The sequence below is a fragment of the Petaurus breviceps genome, unplaced genomic scaffold, assembly GCF_028583685.1.
Source record: "Petaurus breviceps papuanus isolate PSGF00001 unplaced genomic scaffold, PetGlider_PUasm1.0 90330, whole genome shotgun sequence".
Taxonomy (NCBI): domain Eukaryota; kingdom Metazoa; phylum Chordata; class Mammalia; order Diprotodontia; family Petauridae; genus Petaurus; species Petaurus breviceps.
In genome coordinates this window covers 1,882,484-1,899,518 of record NW_027187219.1, presented here as the reverse complement: position 1 = coordinate 1,899,518, position 17,035 = coordinate 1,882,484, and the positions used below count along the sequence as shown (strand labels likewise).

The window sequence follows — 17,035 nt, the reverse complement described above, 5'->3', positions numbered from 1 at the left end:
AATGTTTGATGAGCCTGATGATCATGTGAGTGACCCAAGTGGAAAAGAAAACCTAAGGACAAAATAAGGTTGACTACTCTCTCTCTCTGTTTCTGTCTCTGTATCTCTCTCTGTCTCTCTCTCCCTGTCTCTCTCTGTCTCTGTCTCTCTGTCTCTGTGTGTGTCTCTGGCTCTCTGGCTCTCTCTTTGTCTGTGTGTATGTCTCTCTGTCTCTCTGTCTCCATCTCCCTGTCTCTCTCTGTCTCTGCCTGTCTCTCTGTCTCTGTCTCTGTATGTCTCTGTCTCTCTGTCTCTGTCTCTCTCTCTCTCTATCTCTGTCTCTCTCTCTCCCCCTTCCCAAACCTGTCATATTGTTGCCTAAGGAAGCAGACACACTTAAGAGATGAGAGTTCCCCTACTACATTCACAAAGATACCAGACAAGTGAGTGTAATTGAACAATTAATGAGTGTCACAGAAAGATTTCTAGCTAGTCTTAGCTATTGAGTATCTCTGACTAAGAAAGGCAGTTATCTGTAGATAATGATCAGAGTAAAATATCTCATGATCCAAACCCCTCTAGAGTTCAGTGAGAGAGGAAGTACACAGGGCCCCATGGTATCTGTTCTCTCACATCCCAGAGTAGCTCATTCTCTGGAAGAGACTGACTAGGAAGACCCATGGTCAAGAGACACTCCCAGTCGCCAACTCCCTAGATCACTTTCGAAAGACTCAGGTATGTACAGATAATGTTGTGTAAATCTTAGCTTTTTAGACAGTACTGAAGGGGGTTCCTAGACTCTGGAACTATAGGGCCCTTGCCTTGAGGACAGACCAGCTTATGTATGAGTAGGAGGCTGAGTTATACCCTCATCCTTCTGTCTTTGGGGGATAGAAAATGACTAAGCCCTTGATGGAAAAAAGTAGGGGGTGGGGCTGCTTACTCTATGCTAATGAATCATAAAATCTTATAGGGGAAGGGAATTCAAAGGCCATCTATCTCAATTCATACCTTAATAATAATTCATTCTTCCATATTTCCAACTAGTCATTACCCAATCTTCTTAAATGACCTTAATTAGTAGTTCTCTCAAAGTTGAATTTCTCTCCTCAAAGATTCCATTTCTTCATCTGTATAAATGAATTAATGAATCAACAAACTAAAAAGGGTGCTTATTAAACACTTACTGTGTGCCAAGCTCCAAGGATAGATTCCCTGCTCTCAATGAACTCACATACTAATTGATCAAAACCATACGTATAGGAAGGTTCAACTCTAGAGCAAATGGGACATCTTGGGGATCATTTTGGTGCATATGAATGGCATATAGTAACTTGGGAGGATCTAGAGGGTCTAGATAAGGCCTGGTGGTCTTTTATCTTATTGGAAAGATTATAATTGGTGACTCTCTGCTCATGTAAGTACTGTGAACCACCACGTGAAACCCCACTTCAGAGAGAGTGGTGGTAGCTGGAGGGAACCTGCCTAACACTATGGAGAGGATACAGTGAGTATAAGGATAGAAATAGAAGCTCTGCAGTTACCCTTTGTATGAGTATTCATGGCCAGGCAGTGTCTGCCTGAGAAGGGGACTGGGAGAGGGGGCAGTGATAAGAGAGTTGAGGAGATGGACTCCTACAGTAAAATGAACTTAAATAGTGTTGTTTTTTTTAACTCTGCTATATCAAACAGTCTAGAAATGCCTTCACATTATAATGGCTAAACACCAGATTTGTATTTAAAGGGCAACAGGATTGGATCATAGTGTTTTTCACCTCTACATCTATGACCTCCAAGCATTGTATGTTAAAGAGACAAGTCAACAAATTTCTTTGCTTCTTCATGGCACAATTGGAAAATCCCTGATCTTTGGATCCCTGCTCTGCCATTTACTACCTATGTGACCTTGGGGAAGTCACTTGTCTTACCCTTTGTCATCTTCACTGTCAATTCCATTTTGCTCCATGTCCCCTGAGAAAGTCATGCAACAGTCATGTCAGTTGGGTCCACAGCAAGGTTGTATTATATAAACTGTCTCACTCTTTTATGGTAACCATATGTTTTTCTTCTTTGATTTCCTCTATTATTATCCCCAGGGACTGGTCAAACCCTCTCTTTTTTCCTTAACTCTTTATTCTGTCCTGTTACCAACCATTTCAAGATAATAGATAAGCCATTTTAATAGCCTTACTGAAATAATTTTCTGTTATCTGTACATCTCAAAATTTCTCTTGACCCACCTTTTCCTTTCCTCTGCTCGATGAGAATAAGGTTGACTGCTTCACTGAGGCCAAGACTTCCATTTTTTCCCTTAATTAACAAATTAATCCTACTCCCTCAGAACTCATTTAGTAACTTGGAACATTGATCACCTCATTGTCATGCCCTCCCATTTTCAATTTCTCCCTAACTACTCGCTCCTTCTTCACCTAGGTTTTTTTGTCTTAGTTTTATCTTATCCTTATAAATCCTTTACTAATCCTAGACATCTCATGACTTTCATGACAAAACTAGTAGAAAAAAACAGTAAATGCTTTCTGATTTCACTTCCTCACTGCCCAGACACTTCTCCAATCCTTCCAAAATGGTTTCTTATTGCAACATTCTAATGAGCTTTCATTCTTCATTTACCAATTATCTATTAATTATTTCTCTTATTGCTCTTACTGTATCCTTGACATTTGTCACCTTTGTATAACCTTGGTTCTATGCCTTTGACTTCCAAGGCAATGCTTTATCTCAGTTCTTCTCTGTATCTGACTTCTGCTCCTCTGTCACCCAGGAAAATCATCCTCACTTTCCTGTCCCTTTATCATGAGTGTCTCCCCGGGCTCATTCTGGGTGTCTTCTCTTCTATTAATCTTGGTGATTTTGCCAGTTCCCAGGTGTTCAAGTATCATTTTTAAGTATACATCCAAATTACAGAATCCCAAAAAGGGACCTTAGAGGTCATCGAATTCAATCTTTCCTGGAAAGGTCTCCCTTCTAGAATGTCTCAGAAATGTGGTCACTGAGGTTTTAGATGAAGAGCCCCAGTATGGGAGAATCTTCCACCTCCTGAAACAGCTCAGTCCTCTTTGGACGAGCTCTGTGTTTCCTTACATCAAATTTAAATAAACCTTTCTTCAACTGTCACCCTACTTGAAGGGGATACCTCATTAAGGGAATACTTCCATATATGAAGGTTTCTTACTTTACCTTTAAGTTATCCAGCTCTAATTTATCTTCTGAACCCCAGTCTTATATCATCAGCTGATTGCTGGACATTTCCTCCTGGACATCGCATGCTCATCTAAAAATCAACATGTCCAAAACACAACTAATCATCTTCCCTTTTTAATCCCACTATCTCTATTAAAGGTTATCAACACTCAACCAGGTTTACAACTTCAGTTACAAAGTTCATACAAGTCAAATTAAAGTTAAATTTCTTTGACTATTTCCTCTCCCTTATTGCCCAAATTTAATTACTTGCCAAATCTTACTGATTCTCACTGCACAAAATTTCACAAGAGCATAGATTTAGATGTGGCAAGGACCCTTGGGACTATCTAATCCAATCTTCATTTTACAGATGATGCTCTTACATCCATCTCTTTCTCTCTGCCTATACACTCCCACTTTTATCACCTCTCACCTGAACTTTCTCATAGACCTTCTTATTTCCATGTTCACCCCCCTCCAACCCACCCACCACAGAGGTGCCAAAATAATCTTGCTAAGGCACAGGCCTGATCTTGCCAATTCCCTCTTCAAAAACTACCCCTGACTCCAAAATACCTAGAGGATAAAATGCAAATCCCTAAACCCAGCATATAAGGTCCTCCACAAGTTGTTCTCCAACTAGATCTCTCCCTTATTTCATAGCATGCCCTTTGACAGACTTGAAAGTATGTGGACTATTCACTGCTCTCCAAACGTATGCTCTTTTTCTGGATTCTAAACAGTCATTCTGGCCACTTCCACTTCATCCCTGGAATGTATGCTAATGCCCATTCTTTCTGCCCTTTTTTAGTTCCCCTATATTGCCTCTCCCCATTCAAATGCAAGCTCCTTGAGGTTAAAAACTGATTTACTTGTTTACTAAACTCCCTGGAGTTTAGCACATAATCTAGCACATGATAAGCTCCTTTTTTACATTTAATTTTCATTTTATTTTTCTCAATTATATGTAAACAAAAATTATTTAACTTTCATGTTTTAAAATTTTGAGTTCCAAATTTTCTCTCTCCCTTCTTCTCTTACCCCTCCTTGAGAAGACAAGTAATTTTATACAACTTATGCAGTCATATAAAACTTTTCCATATTTGCCATATTTCAAAACAAAATGCATACAAAAAAAGAAAGCAAAAAAAACTGCTTCAAATTTCATTCAGACTCCATCAGTTCTTTCTCTGGAGGTGGGCAGCATTTTTCATGATAAGTCTTTCAGAATTGTCTTGGATCATTGTAGTGCTAAGAATAGCTAAGTCAGTCACAATCATCATACGATATTGCTGTTGCTATGTATGGTATTCTCTTGCTTCTGTTCATTTCAATTTGCATCAGTTCATATAACTTTTCCTATGTTGTTTCTGAATGTATCCTGTTTGTCTTTTATTATAGCACAATAATATTCCATCACGATGATATGCCACAACTTGTTTGGCCATTCCTCAATTAATAGACATTCCCTCATTTTTTAATTCTTTGCTACCATAAAAAGAGCTCCTAGAAAACTGGGCCGGGGGGGGGGGGTGCCAGATGTTCACAGCAAGTCTCACAAAGGTCTCAGTTCTCAAATATACAGGGAACTGATCTAAATTTATAAGAATACAAGTCATTCCCCAATTGAAAAATGGTTAAAGGATATGAACAGGCAGTTTTCAGAAAAAAAATCAAAGCTATCTATAGACATATGAAAAAATGCTCTATATCACTGTTGATTACAGAAACATAAATTGAAACAACTCTGAGGTACCACTTCACACCTGTCAGATTGGCTAATATGACAAAAAAGAAAAATGATAAATGTTGGAGGGAATGTGGGAAAACTGGGACACTAAGTGCACTGTTGGTGGAATTGGGAATTGATCCAACCATTCTGGAGAACAATTTGGAACAATTCTCAAAGGGCTATAAATATTTATATACCTTTCAAGCTGCAATATCACTGCTAGGTCTGTATCCCAAAGAGATTTTTTAAAAGGGAAAAGAACATATGTTTACAAAAATGTTTATAGCATCTCTTTTTGTGATGGCTAAAAATTGGAAATTGAGGGGATGCCCATGCCCATCAATTGTGGAATGACTGAATAAGTTGTAGTATGATTATAATGGAGTATTATTGTTCTATAAAAAACTACAAACAGGATGATTTCAGAAAAACCTGAAAAGACATACATGAACTGATACAAATTGAATCAGGAAAACATTGTACAAAATAGTAATATTTTATGGTGAAGAACTGTGAATAACTTGGCTATTCTTAGCAATGCAATTAATCTAGACAATCCTAAAGGATTCAGGATTAAAATGCTATCTGCCTCCAGAGAAAGAACTTATGATGTCTGAACACAGACTGAAACATATTATTTTTCTCTTTATTTCTTTCCTCCTTTCTGTTTGTGTCTTCTTGAACTAAATGACTAATATGGAAATGTTTTATATAATTGCACATGTATAACCTAGATATCAGATGGCTTTCCATCTCAGAGAGAGGGAAGGAAAAGAGAGAGGTATAGAATTTAGAGCTCAAAACAGAAAGATACCAAAGAATGTTTAAAAATATTTACATGCCACTGGGGAAAAAATAAAATATTATTTTAAAAACAGGTGCTATATTTTTGCACATATAGATCCTTTTCCTTCTTTTTGATCTCTTTGAGGTACAGACCTAGTAGTAGTATTGCTGGGTCAAAGGGTATGAGCGATTTTATAGTCCTTTGGGCATAATTTCAAATAGCTCTCTAGAATGTTTGGATCAGTTCACAATTCCCTTGACAATGCATTAGTGTACCTATTTTTCCACATTCCCTCCAACATTTGTCATTTTCCTTCTCTGTCATATTGGCCAATCTGATAAGCATGATGTTGTACCTCAGAGTTGCTTTAATTTGCATTTCTCTAATACACCATAAGCTCTTAAGAAACATTTTATCTGTATGTCTTCTTTACTTAGCCTCTCAAGATTCAGTTCAGTTCAGATATCAACTTCTCTGTGAATCCTTCCCAGATTCCCTTATTTCCTAATGCCCTGTGACTTCTCAAGTTGTCTTGTGCTTCCTCTACATTTAGAATCCTTCAAGTACAACTTAATTTCCTTGATGACTGGAACTATTTCATATTTGTCTTTGTATTTTCAAAAATGATATATATATATACATATATATATATAGAAGGCACTTAGGATTTGTAGCTGAAGAGGACTTAGGAAGTCATTCAATGCAATACTTTCATCATCATTATTGACTAGATGTAAAATTGTCTATTTTATTAAACTAGAAGCAAGGAAAAAAGTAGAGAGAACTTGGGTGAACTGAAAATGGAAAAACTCATTACATACTTTAACTAGAATGAAGGCTAGTTTCTAAGATGAAGTAGCACATATCAAAAGAGGGGAGATATAGGGATCTTCTCTCCTTGTCTCTACACCATGCATTTCATGGCATTGTTCAAATGATTATTCCCCATGACCTTAATTATATCTCTCCCCAACACACATATGCATCTCTTCACTTGTGAAATCCCGCCCTCCCTTTGATGTCTAGCTCAGCTGCTAGCACTTCCACTGAGTCTTCTTTGAACTCCCCAGTTTTATGTAATCTTTCCCTGCACAAATCTCTCAAGCTGGCCTGTCTGGAGGACTCATAGACTTATGTCAATAATACATGGATGGATCATTATGATGGGAGTAGTGTAAGTACACTAAAAACATGGACTATCCTGTGACAGTTTTGTATACTCAATAAGTGTTTTGTGCACATTTAATAAGTGTTTTCTGGATGGAATTAGAGGACAAGGATGATTTGGAGGATGCAAAATTGGGGACAGATCAGATCTGTATTGAGGAATAGTAGGATGTATAGAATGAAGTTAAAATTTTTGAGACATCAAATATATTTTCATTCATATTTCCCTGAGTCCTGGTGCATTTGATCAATAAAGGCAAGGCACTCTACTTATACCAAATAATGAACCCTGAAAATAGAAAGTCAACCAAAAAAAAAACCTAACTCATGACTTTACTGATTGCTTTGTCCTTCTTAGAAGTGATGAATATGGTTCATTCTTTAACTTTGTCATGTGACTATGGCTTGTTCAACTCCACATTTAGCAAGGAAACCATTTGAGACCACTATCATTTCCACAGCCAATGATAACTACCCAATCCTGCACAGAGAGTGTGCTGGGTAATAGTGAAATGAATGACTTTCTGTTACAGAATCTACTGTGTAATCATGATCTCATCACCTATCCAGTCTGTGGAGGATCCCACTGAAGAAGACTTCCAGAAGGAAAAAGCAAAGCAACTGAAATCTCCCTCCCCACCACAGAGCAAGCTGGAAGCATTCCTGAGGGAAGAACAGGAATTCTTGGGGGTAATCATTTCATGGAGATTTGGGTAAATTAGATGGGGCCAGTAACACTGGCAAGGTGCTGCTATTACCATATTAGAAAGAAAATTCTTCTTACTCAGGAGCTCATGCTGTGGAATTGCTGTTGGATTCTCCTAGAAGGGTCTGGTTTCAGGTATCTGCCAACCCCTGGAAAAAAGAATGAGAAAATTACTAGTGTGTGTTTCTACTCTTAAAGGAAAATAATGATCGCTTTTCCCCACAGGGAAATAACTTCATCAAACTGAATGGTTTAAACTGAAATGGACCTTAAAGCATCTTAGAACAGAAAATGTCACGGACCTGGAAGAGACAGCAAAAATAACATAGAATTTCATAGCTGAGAGGGGACTTAGAACATAAAATATTAGACTTAGCAGGGGTCCTAGAATAGATAATATCAGAGATAGGAGGAATATCATGTACTTTTAGCAAAATGTTTGAAATTATGTGAAAAAAACTCTTTAGGATTATCTAATACAACTCCATCAAGGCATCACGAATCTATATTCACTGACACCCTAGCAAAGAAGAATGAATCTGCATCATCTCCTTCAGCCTTTTTCAGTAATTAGCTAGTATTCAGGATCATGACTTAGTTCCTAACTAGTTGTGCTGAATAAAAAGTACCCATCCCAGAAAATGTTTTTGGTTATGAGTGCATTTCTCTCCTTGCAGGTAACTCAGATTGTGATTGGTCTTATCTGCGTCTTCTTTGGAGTAACTCACGAATTCATTCTGAATTTTCTAAAATCCCAGGATGACTTTTTTTCAACTGTTTTCGTGGGCTATCCAATATGGGGAGGATTACTGGTAAGTCTATTCAAGTCAGTCAAGCTCAGTCCCAATGCACAACTGTCAAACATCTCATATGTCTAATTCCCAGTATTGCCTACTTATACATCCCCTATCTTCACCCTACCTGCCAGAATCATATTGTGAATATTTTCCATAATTTATGGGAATGTGGAAGACACTGAGAATGTCTTCTGGATACTCCCATTGAAACAAAAGGACAGTTAGTTCTTACTTGGTATTCTGAGATGCATATTCTACAAACAAAATGCAGCATCAAAAATGGTTTAATATCATTTGCTGTCTTCGTGGCCATTCATACAATGAGCCTACCATGCCAGATGACAGCAGACTCCTCCCCCATTATAAATTCTGGATTTAGCATGGAAAAGTAAGTAGGAGAAAAGAGATAAAGAAAGAAGAAGAGAAAACAGCATGGTATAGTGAAAAGAAACTTGACTTAAATCAAAAGACACAAGATTTCACCATGTGTCTGCTAATTACTACTTATAACATATTGAGCAGGTCACTGAGACTTTGCTTCTCAGTTTTCTTGTGATTAAAATAAAAACCTTTGAGCAAATAGCAAAAATTGAAACTGAGACCCAAGCATTTCTAATGGTCATTCTTGGTCTGAAAGAAGAGAAAAGAAAATAGATTTTTCTCTTCTCTACAGAAATCAAAAAGGGAGATAGAAGAAGGGATAGAAAGGGAGAGAGAGACAGACAGAGAGAGACAGAGACAGAGAGACTTTGAGGGGGGAATATTGCATATACTGTCAGACTATGTTGATGCTGATGTGATGATTGATTTTGCTGAATCACCTCACACACACCCCACCTCCCAGCAACTATACATACTTTTTAGTTTTAGGGGGGTTTTGTTTGATTTTTGTTTATTTGCTTTCCTTAGTTAAAAAAGAGGGGTAATTCTGAGCATGAGGGACATTCTGGGAAATGAAAGTGATATAAAAGAGCAAGAGATTAATAATGCAAACAAAATAAAAGTTTGGGACTAGAAAAATATAAGACCTCTTACAACACTAAATTGCTATCATTCTATAAATTGGCATTCAGATTAATTCTCTGGCATGAACTAAAGACTTACAACACCACTACAGACACCCAGCCTCAATCCCTATGAAATTATACAGGCTCACTTCCTACCTGCAAGTTTCCAGTCAATTCATTGCCCCTTCCTCACACAGGTTCTCTTCTCTTCCAAGGCCATCAGGCTCTATACTTGCCCTAGCACGAACAGAATCATTAGTGCTCCTACACTGAACACTGAGAGTTACCTCCCTTAAATGTGTGCACCAGTCACAAGACTTTCTATCAGTGCAAAAGCTAACCAAAGAAGTCTCTCCTCTCCACTGTTACTGTTCCATCCATTTTACCTTAGTATAGTTGGCAGGCCAGCCTCTCCGTATCTAAATCAACCAACACCAGTCCCAAGGCTGTGTGCTAAGTTTATTAAGTGAGATGTTCCACACACATGACTTTCAACAGTATATATATTTTTCTGAACATAACTTCACATGAATCACCAGTAAACACAAAGGGGCCTCAACTTAGTCCAACAATTCTGTGTTCTGGGGCTTGCACTCCCCTGGAGAATCAGACAGAGGCATTTCTATCCATGGACAGTCCTGCTTTCCACAGCAGCCAGTAATGAATGAGAGTCCACTGGGTGTGCTATTCTAAATGATGTACCAATCAAGAATACAGAGTATGGATGACCATAATTTCCAGCCACAAAAGGCTGGTGATGTACAAAGGGAGGTTAGGAGTCTCCAAGAAGAAAAGAAGGTTACACTAAGAGTTTTCCACCATTTTGATTAACAAATCCATTCAATAAATTGAGCCAAAATACAGCCTGTCAATTGGCAGTATGATGCAGTGGAAAGGGCATAGAACTTAAAGTCACAGAACCTGAGTTCAGATACTGGTTTTGCTACTTATTCCCTTTTAACCTTGGTCAAGTCACTTGTCCTCTATGGGACTCAGTTTCTTGATCTGTGAAATTAAATCCCTCCTGGATCTTGGCCTATGCTCTTATGACAACAAAAGATACCACATCATTATACCCAATAAGATATTAGTTAAATTTCTAAGTCTCAAAAGGGATCCAAAACCCACTTTTCTTGTAGAGATAATATAACTAGAAAAGAGTGAGGGCAATGAAGCAAAAGGCATGGCAGAAGAAGATCTGGGTTTGGGGCGGCCAGGTAGCACAGCAAGTAAGAACACCGGCTCCAGTGTTGAGAAGACCTGGAGATCGAATCCTGGGCTCAGACACTTAGCACCCACCCAGAATTAACTGGCCGTGTAACCTTGAGCAAGTTACTTAACCCCGATTGCTTAAAAAAAAAAAAAAAGAAGATCTGGGTTCAGATCCCTTCTCTGACCCTTAATGTGTGAGCCTGGACAAGCTGTATCTGAATTAAATACAAAGCAGTGTTACGGGCTCAAAAAATGTGTCACTTTTCCTGCTGTCTACAGTGCATAACCCTCCAGTGCTTTCCCTACTCTTTTGATTAAAAGCCAACTTCTGGGTGTGTCTTTCAAGATTTCTCTCAGCTTTAGTCACCTTTACTACCGTTACGTGCAAGACTCAACTGTAGACGCTGAAGAAGCAAAAAAAAAAAAAAAGACGATGCAATTTCTGTAACTATATAAGCCCCAATGGACTTAATGTCTAATAATGAAAACAGAGCTGAAATTAGAAATCTCACCCTCAGGTAACCACCACAAACCACACCTGGGACAAGTGGCAGAAAATATATCCTTGTTTTCTATGGGAGGAGGAAGTAGAGAGTAGGGATGAGACAGGGATCTTTGAATATTACCTCCTGCTGGGCAGGATTCAAGGACATAGGGGATAGCATAAGTGTGGGTGACAGAAGAAGTGCAGGGCAGATGTAGGAAGTGTAGGAAGGCTTCACGTGAGCCTGCCAGGTGGTAGCTTCACATTTCCATATTCTTCATCTGTTCTTCCTCTATACTATTTCAGCATTGCAAGGGCTATAATAACCTCCCCCTTCTTTGAATTTGACCCCTTCTAAACTTAGCATTCTGGGGCTTTGGGCCAGATACATCACTCTAGGCATAGTTGTGAGTTATGATATACCATATCTGAAGAGCTGAAAAAATAAGGGATGGTGTGATGGTGGAGAAGAAACAATATAAACCAAGTTAGTTCCATCAAAAATTTTGAGAAGAATCAAATCCTTTTTTTAACTGATAAGGAAAGGTCGAAACATGTTCAGATAAATAGACTAGTAGCTTGGAATTCTAGATGGGCAGGTGAGATGTTGTAGCAGCAAGCACCCCAGCGTCCCCAGGGTGTCTGTCACCACAGGCTCTTGGATCTGCTTTGATAAAGGAAAGCAACTCAAAATGGGTTAACAACTTACTTTAATCAGTCAAATATGTATCGTTTACCTAGTTCAGGGGAAAAAAGTCAGCACCCTGAACTTCAAAGTATACAGACAGAATTATCAAGACAAAAACAGATCAAGTAGACAGATTTCCAAACTGTCCAACCATTACATCCATACCAAATCAATATCTGGGTTTCAAAGCCGGGGGACTCTGGACAATGGCTTTCCAGAGTTTCATCTGATGAAATCACAGAACACTTCTCAAAGTGAGCCCCAAAACAAAGCTACACATCAGGGCTCATATAGCCTTCTCCTGGCTCAGAGAATGTAACAGCCTTATTGACTCACTGGCCAATCAAGAAGTATCTACTGAAAAACAAGCCTCCCACCCCAGGCTCCAGGTGCACTTTAGCTTAGGGGCAGGGAAGATCTTACAAATTTACATTCCCATTACAGATGTGATCAGCAGAATTAAAGTCAATGATGAAATGATCCTCTTGGTTCTCACTGTGAAATATTGGGGACTGGAATGTCCTTCCCTCAACTTCAGTAATCTTTTCTTTAATAATAATATTTACATTCTCCGCATTCCCAACATTTAGTTCTGGGGGGGCTATGGATCATCAGGTCAGGCTCTGAGGCCTTAATAAATGTAGTGAGTTTGTTAGGGTTTTATATTATGTGGAAGAAGTGAGGCAGGAAGGCAACGTCAAGTGACAAGTTTAATTTTTTCCTCTCTTGGACAGTTCACCATTTCTGGATTGCTGTTGATTGAATCTGAAAGAAAAGGCACCAAATGTCTGGTGAGTAAAGGCGTTGTCCTTCTTTGTTACTGATAATGTAGGAAGAATCGTGATTATTAAGTAGAGAAGGTCTTTAGGAGAGTGAAGTGGTGTATTTAGTATAGGAGAGGAGAAAAGAGGTAGCATATTATAGCATGGTGTTGTATAATACAGTATAGTGATATTTGTGAAGAAGTTCATGGAATGGGGAAACACACCTGAGAATTCTGTTTAAAGAATGACCAATCCTCACTCTTCCAGAGGGCGTTGTGCCCAGACACACCTCTGTATGACAATTTGCTCCAAAACACCATTTATTGGGTCCCTTCTACCAAACATGGAATCCAGTCCCAAATGCTAGATAGTTCTGTTAGGCTATATGGTAGAAAGTTTAGATATTATCCAATCTAACCCTCATCATTTTCCAGAAAATTAAAGTGATTCCCTTAAAATGGGAGTGACTTGGTCAAGGACACCAAGCAGCATAATCGAGATTTGAATCCAGGTCCCCTGATACCAAATAGTGAACTCTTTCAACTCTGAAAACAGGTTAGACTGTTTCCTGAAAACAGGAAAATGGATATGCCCAAACCAAATGGCTCAATGACTATTCTAATTGTCTCTCAGGTGCAAGGCAGTCTGGTGATGGCCATTCTCAGTTCTGTGGTCGCAGGGATTGGGATAAGAAATGCCTGGTTCAATCTGAAGAAAATATCTTCTTTTTTTTATGAATGTCAGAATCAAGAAACTGAAGATTATTGCTTTGCAGTTACTTTTTTAACTGTGAGTGATTCTCATTGAAACCCTAAAATGTTATTATCCTCCTTAGAGTTGAAAATTCATTCTTTTTTCTTCATAGTAAGACTAGTTGTTAGGCCTTTAAGCTATGGAAAGGACTTGGAGTGGTGCTGTGTAGATGTATGTAGTCAAGTGAGAAAGCAGTTGCTGTGTCCACCACAAATATCCTGTTATTATGAAGTGAAGAAGCCTTGATTATGTTGGTCTAATTTCTAGGTCCCATTAACTATGGTCCTTTTGATGTAGTGGTCCTGAAAGTAGGCCTGCCTTCAGAAGTTATCAGCAAGTAACCCTTTAAAATGCATCCATTCTGTGACTGTTTTCCACTGTTTGACAGGAGACTACAGTCATGGTCTTAATCCTCACTGTCCTGGAGTTGGGCATTGGCATATTATTCTCTGTCGGTGAAATAATTGGAAAAATAGTGAAAACATGGATTTCAAAGGTAGGTTGGTGATAAATGGTGGAGTGTCTAGAATGCAGAGCTAAAAGTTCTTCAAAGTTAAGAAGTTCTTCAAAATCAAAAAGTCCAAGAGATTCTTGAGCAAGGTAGAAGCATGGCTAAAATATCACCTTGGAAAGTAAAATTTGATGTCAATAAGTAAAACAGAGGAAAGGAAGAACTAGGGAAATTCATGGAAAGTCCATAACTCTCTCCCAGTTCATTGGGTTTCTGAAGATACACATCATAACATCATTTCAATCCTCAGAAAAATTGTGGGAGACATATATTTGTTCCTTTTCTCTTCCCAAATCTTCATTGGCCATTATTCCCCTTCCCATATTCTGTAATCCAGTTGTCAAGACTTTCCTATGTTCCTCACTCATGGAACTCCATACTCCATCTCCATGCTTTTGAATTTGCCATCCCAATTTGCCTGGAATGTACTCCTGCCTTATCTCTTTTTTTGTATTTTTTAAAATATTTTACTCCCTCCTTATCTTTATCCCACAGAATCCCTCTTTTCCTTTAAGATTCTGATTAGACGCCATCTTCTGTGAAGGCTTTCCTAGTCATCCAGCTGCTAATGCCCTCCCTTTCAAATGACCGTGTATTTGACTACCGTGAAATATGTGTGTGTCTATATGATACAGAGAGGTATAAAATATTGATATAGATATATATAAGACACAGATATAGAGAGGTATAAGATAATTTGAGGGCAAAGGACTCACATGTGAATTCATTCAAAGTTACACAAAATACAATAAAACTGAATTCTGTGGCGCAGAACAGGTGTTAGTGAGGAGAATCTGAGATTCCAAGTTATTACGATTTTTGTAGGCAATCAGAGTTCAATGACTTGGCTGAAGACCTGACTAGTCAGTGTCTGAGGCCAGATTTGAACTTGGGTCCTCCTGACTCCAGGACTGTGCCTTATCCACTGCACTACCTCGCCACCTCTCTGACCGAGAGTTAGAAACATTTTGGTCAAGTCCTAGTTTTGCTATATACTTGTAGTGTCGTCTCAAAGATCAAATGAGATAATACGTGTAAGATGATTTTTAAACCTTCAGGTACTTTATAAATGCAAGTTATTATATAAAATAATATTTAGTGTTCATACAGTAATTAAGTTTATAAAGCACTATACTTGTATCGTCAGTTGATCCTCATATGATAATGTGGAGTAGATGGTATTATCACTCCCATTTTATATATGAGGAAACTAAGGTTGGAAGAGGTTAAGTAACTTGGATTCATAGACCTCTGAGGCTTCTTTCAGTTCTAAGGTTGTGCACAAAGGATTCAACAAAATAAATCAATAAACTGATAATCAACAATCATGACTAAGTACCAAAAACATAGCAGAAGTTGTGTTGAGAACTGGAGACCCAAAGACAATAGTGAAATAACCTTGAAAAAACCTAGTTTGGGGAGACAACGTGCATTTATAGGAATGTGCAAAATACATTAATGAAACTGGGGAAAGGGTACTAGAAGTTAGGAGACATAAGGAAAGGTTTCATTTAGAAGATGGCATTTGGGTTGAGCTTTAAAGATCTCTATCTATCTGTTTATCTCTTTCACTACCATCTATGTACCTATCCATCAATTATCTATCATCTATCTATCTATCTATCTATCTATCTATCTATCATCTACCTATCCCTACATACATCGTATGCTGACTTGTACTATCATCCAGAAATATACCCGTATACAAAAATCCCACTTCCCTACCTTTTTCCTTAATCTCATTAGAGTGATCACTCCAACCTCTCCCTCAAGATAGTAGCACATATATAGGGCTGATATAAGTCTTGAAATCAAACTAGAATTTCTGGCCTAGAAATGCTTCTAGTAAGTTGATGGGGGTGGGAATACAGATCTTTATCCCCCATTACTCACCTGGTGGAATCTGCTCACCTAGAATTTCTCAATCTAGTCTGATCCTTCCACCACAGAATTATGGTGGAAGAGAGTTGATAAAGAGGGGATACTGACAGCCTCAGAGGAACAAAAAGAGGGGGCTAAAGAATTTGACCTGAATTGGAGATTGAGGAGGGTCTGACCATTTAAAATTGTGTGTGTCTGTGCATTTTATTCCCTCAGCATCACAAAGCTTCCGATGAAGTTTTTTATGAAGAATTATCCATTTATTCCCCAATTGCTGAAAACATAGAGCTATCAAAAAGAGGTTCTATATCCATTGACCCAAAAGACACAAAAAGTGAGTCCAGGGAGTCACTTCATTCTAGAATATATCAATCACCAGAAGAGCTCCAGAGAACTTAGTCCTAGAGACCAACAAATGTGATAAGAGCATGGTAAGGTATAAAGGTTGATTGACTTGGACTCACAATATCTCGGTTTGACTTGTGCCTCTGTCATTTATTTTCTGTATAACTTTAGTCAAGTAAAAACCTCAATAGTTTCAGTTGTTTATGACTGTTTGTGACACCTTTGGGGATTTTCTTGGCAAAAATGCTGGAGTGATAACTTCTCTCTCCAATTTGACTAATGCTTAATGTAAAGGTATTTGTAGAACATATATCAGATTGTATGTCACCATGGGGTGGAGGGGAGGATAGAGAGAGGAAGAAAATTTGAAAATCAAGGGATTGTGGAACTGAATGTTGTAAACTAAAAGTAAATAAATAAATTTTAAAAAATAAATGAAGAAACTTGTCATATGAAAAAAGATACTGGAGTGGTCTCCCACTTCTTTCTCCAGATCATTTTACAGATGAGGAAGCTGAAGTAAACAGGGTTAAGTGACTTGCTCAGGATCACATAGCTTATAAGTGTGTGAGGCCAGATTTGAACCCAGGAAATCTAGAGTCTTCCTGACTCTAGGGCCCCTGCTATATTCCCTGCATTTCCCATGACCGTGGTACATACCTTGCCTCTAATTCTTGCTTCCTGTGTGACGTCACTGACCCATTCTAGTGTTTGGTTACTCTTCTTTAAAATGAAAGGGTTAGGATATATGTTCTCTGAGTTACCTACCAGAACCAAATCTGTGATCCTAGGATATAGTTTCTGACAGTATTTTGTGCAGCTCTCAGTCTTTCTCTTTCTTCTAATGAACATCCTAGTTCATATCATCTTTCTCATAACTTACATTACTTTAGCACATTAAGGTTTTAAAAGGACTTTCTTCATAAGAACCTGGTGTCATAAGGATTAAAAAGTTTGGTATCTCCATTTTATAAGCAAAAACACTGAGGTTTTACCCAAGGTCTTACCCTAGAGCAGG

The 17,035-nt window shown here is 38.3% G+C and overlaps 1 protein-coding gene across 1 annotated transcript; it reads left to right on the top strand.

Annotated features, from left to right (window-relative positions):
* The first annotated feature begins 268 nt into the window (after window positions 1–268).
* LOC138177060 (high affinity immunoglobulin epsilon receptor subunit beta-like) lies at window positions 269–16,447 on the top strand. The gene is made up of 7 exons (XM_069108037.1): window positions 269–714; window positions 7,403–7,559; window positions 8,253–8,387; window positions 12,498–12,554; window positions 13,161–13,316; window positions 13,669–13,776; window positions 15,889–16,447. The coding sequence occupies exons 2-7, from the start codon at window positions 7,419–7,421 to the stop codon at window positions 16,069–16,071; spliced, it is 780 nt and encodes a 259-aa protein (XP_068964138.1). The 5' UTR covers window positions 269–714; window positions 7,403–7,418; the 3' UTR covers window positions 16,072–16,447.
* The last annotated feature ends 588 nt before the right edge of the window (window positions 16,448–17,035 follow it).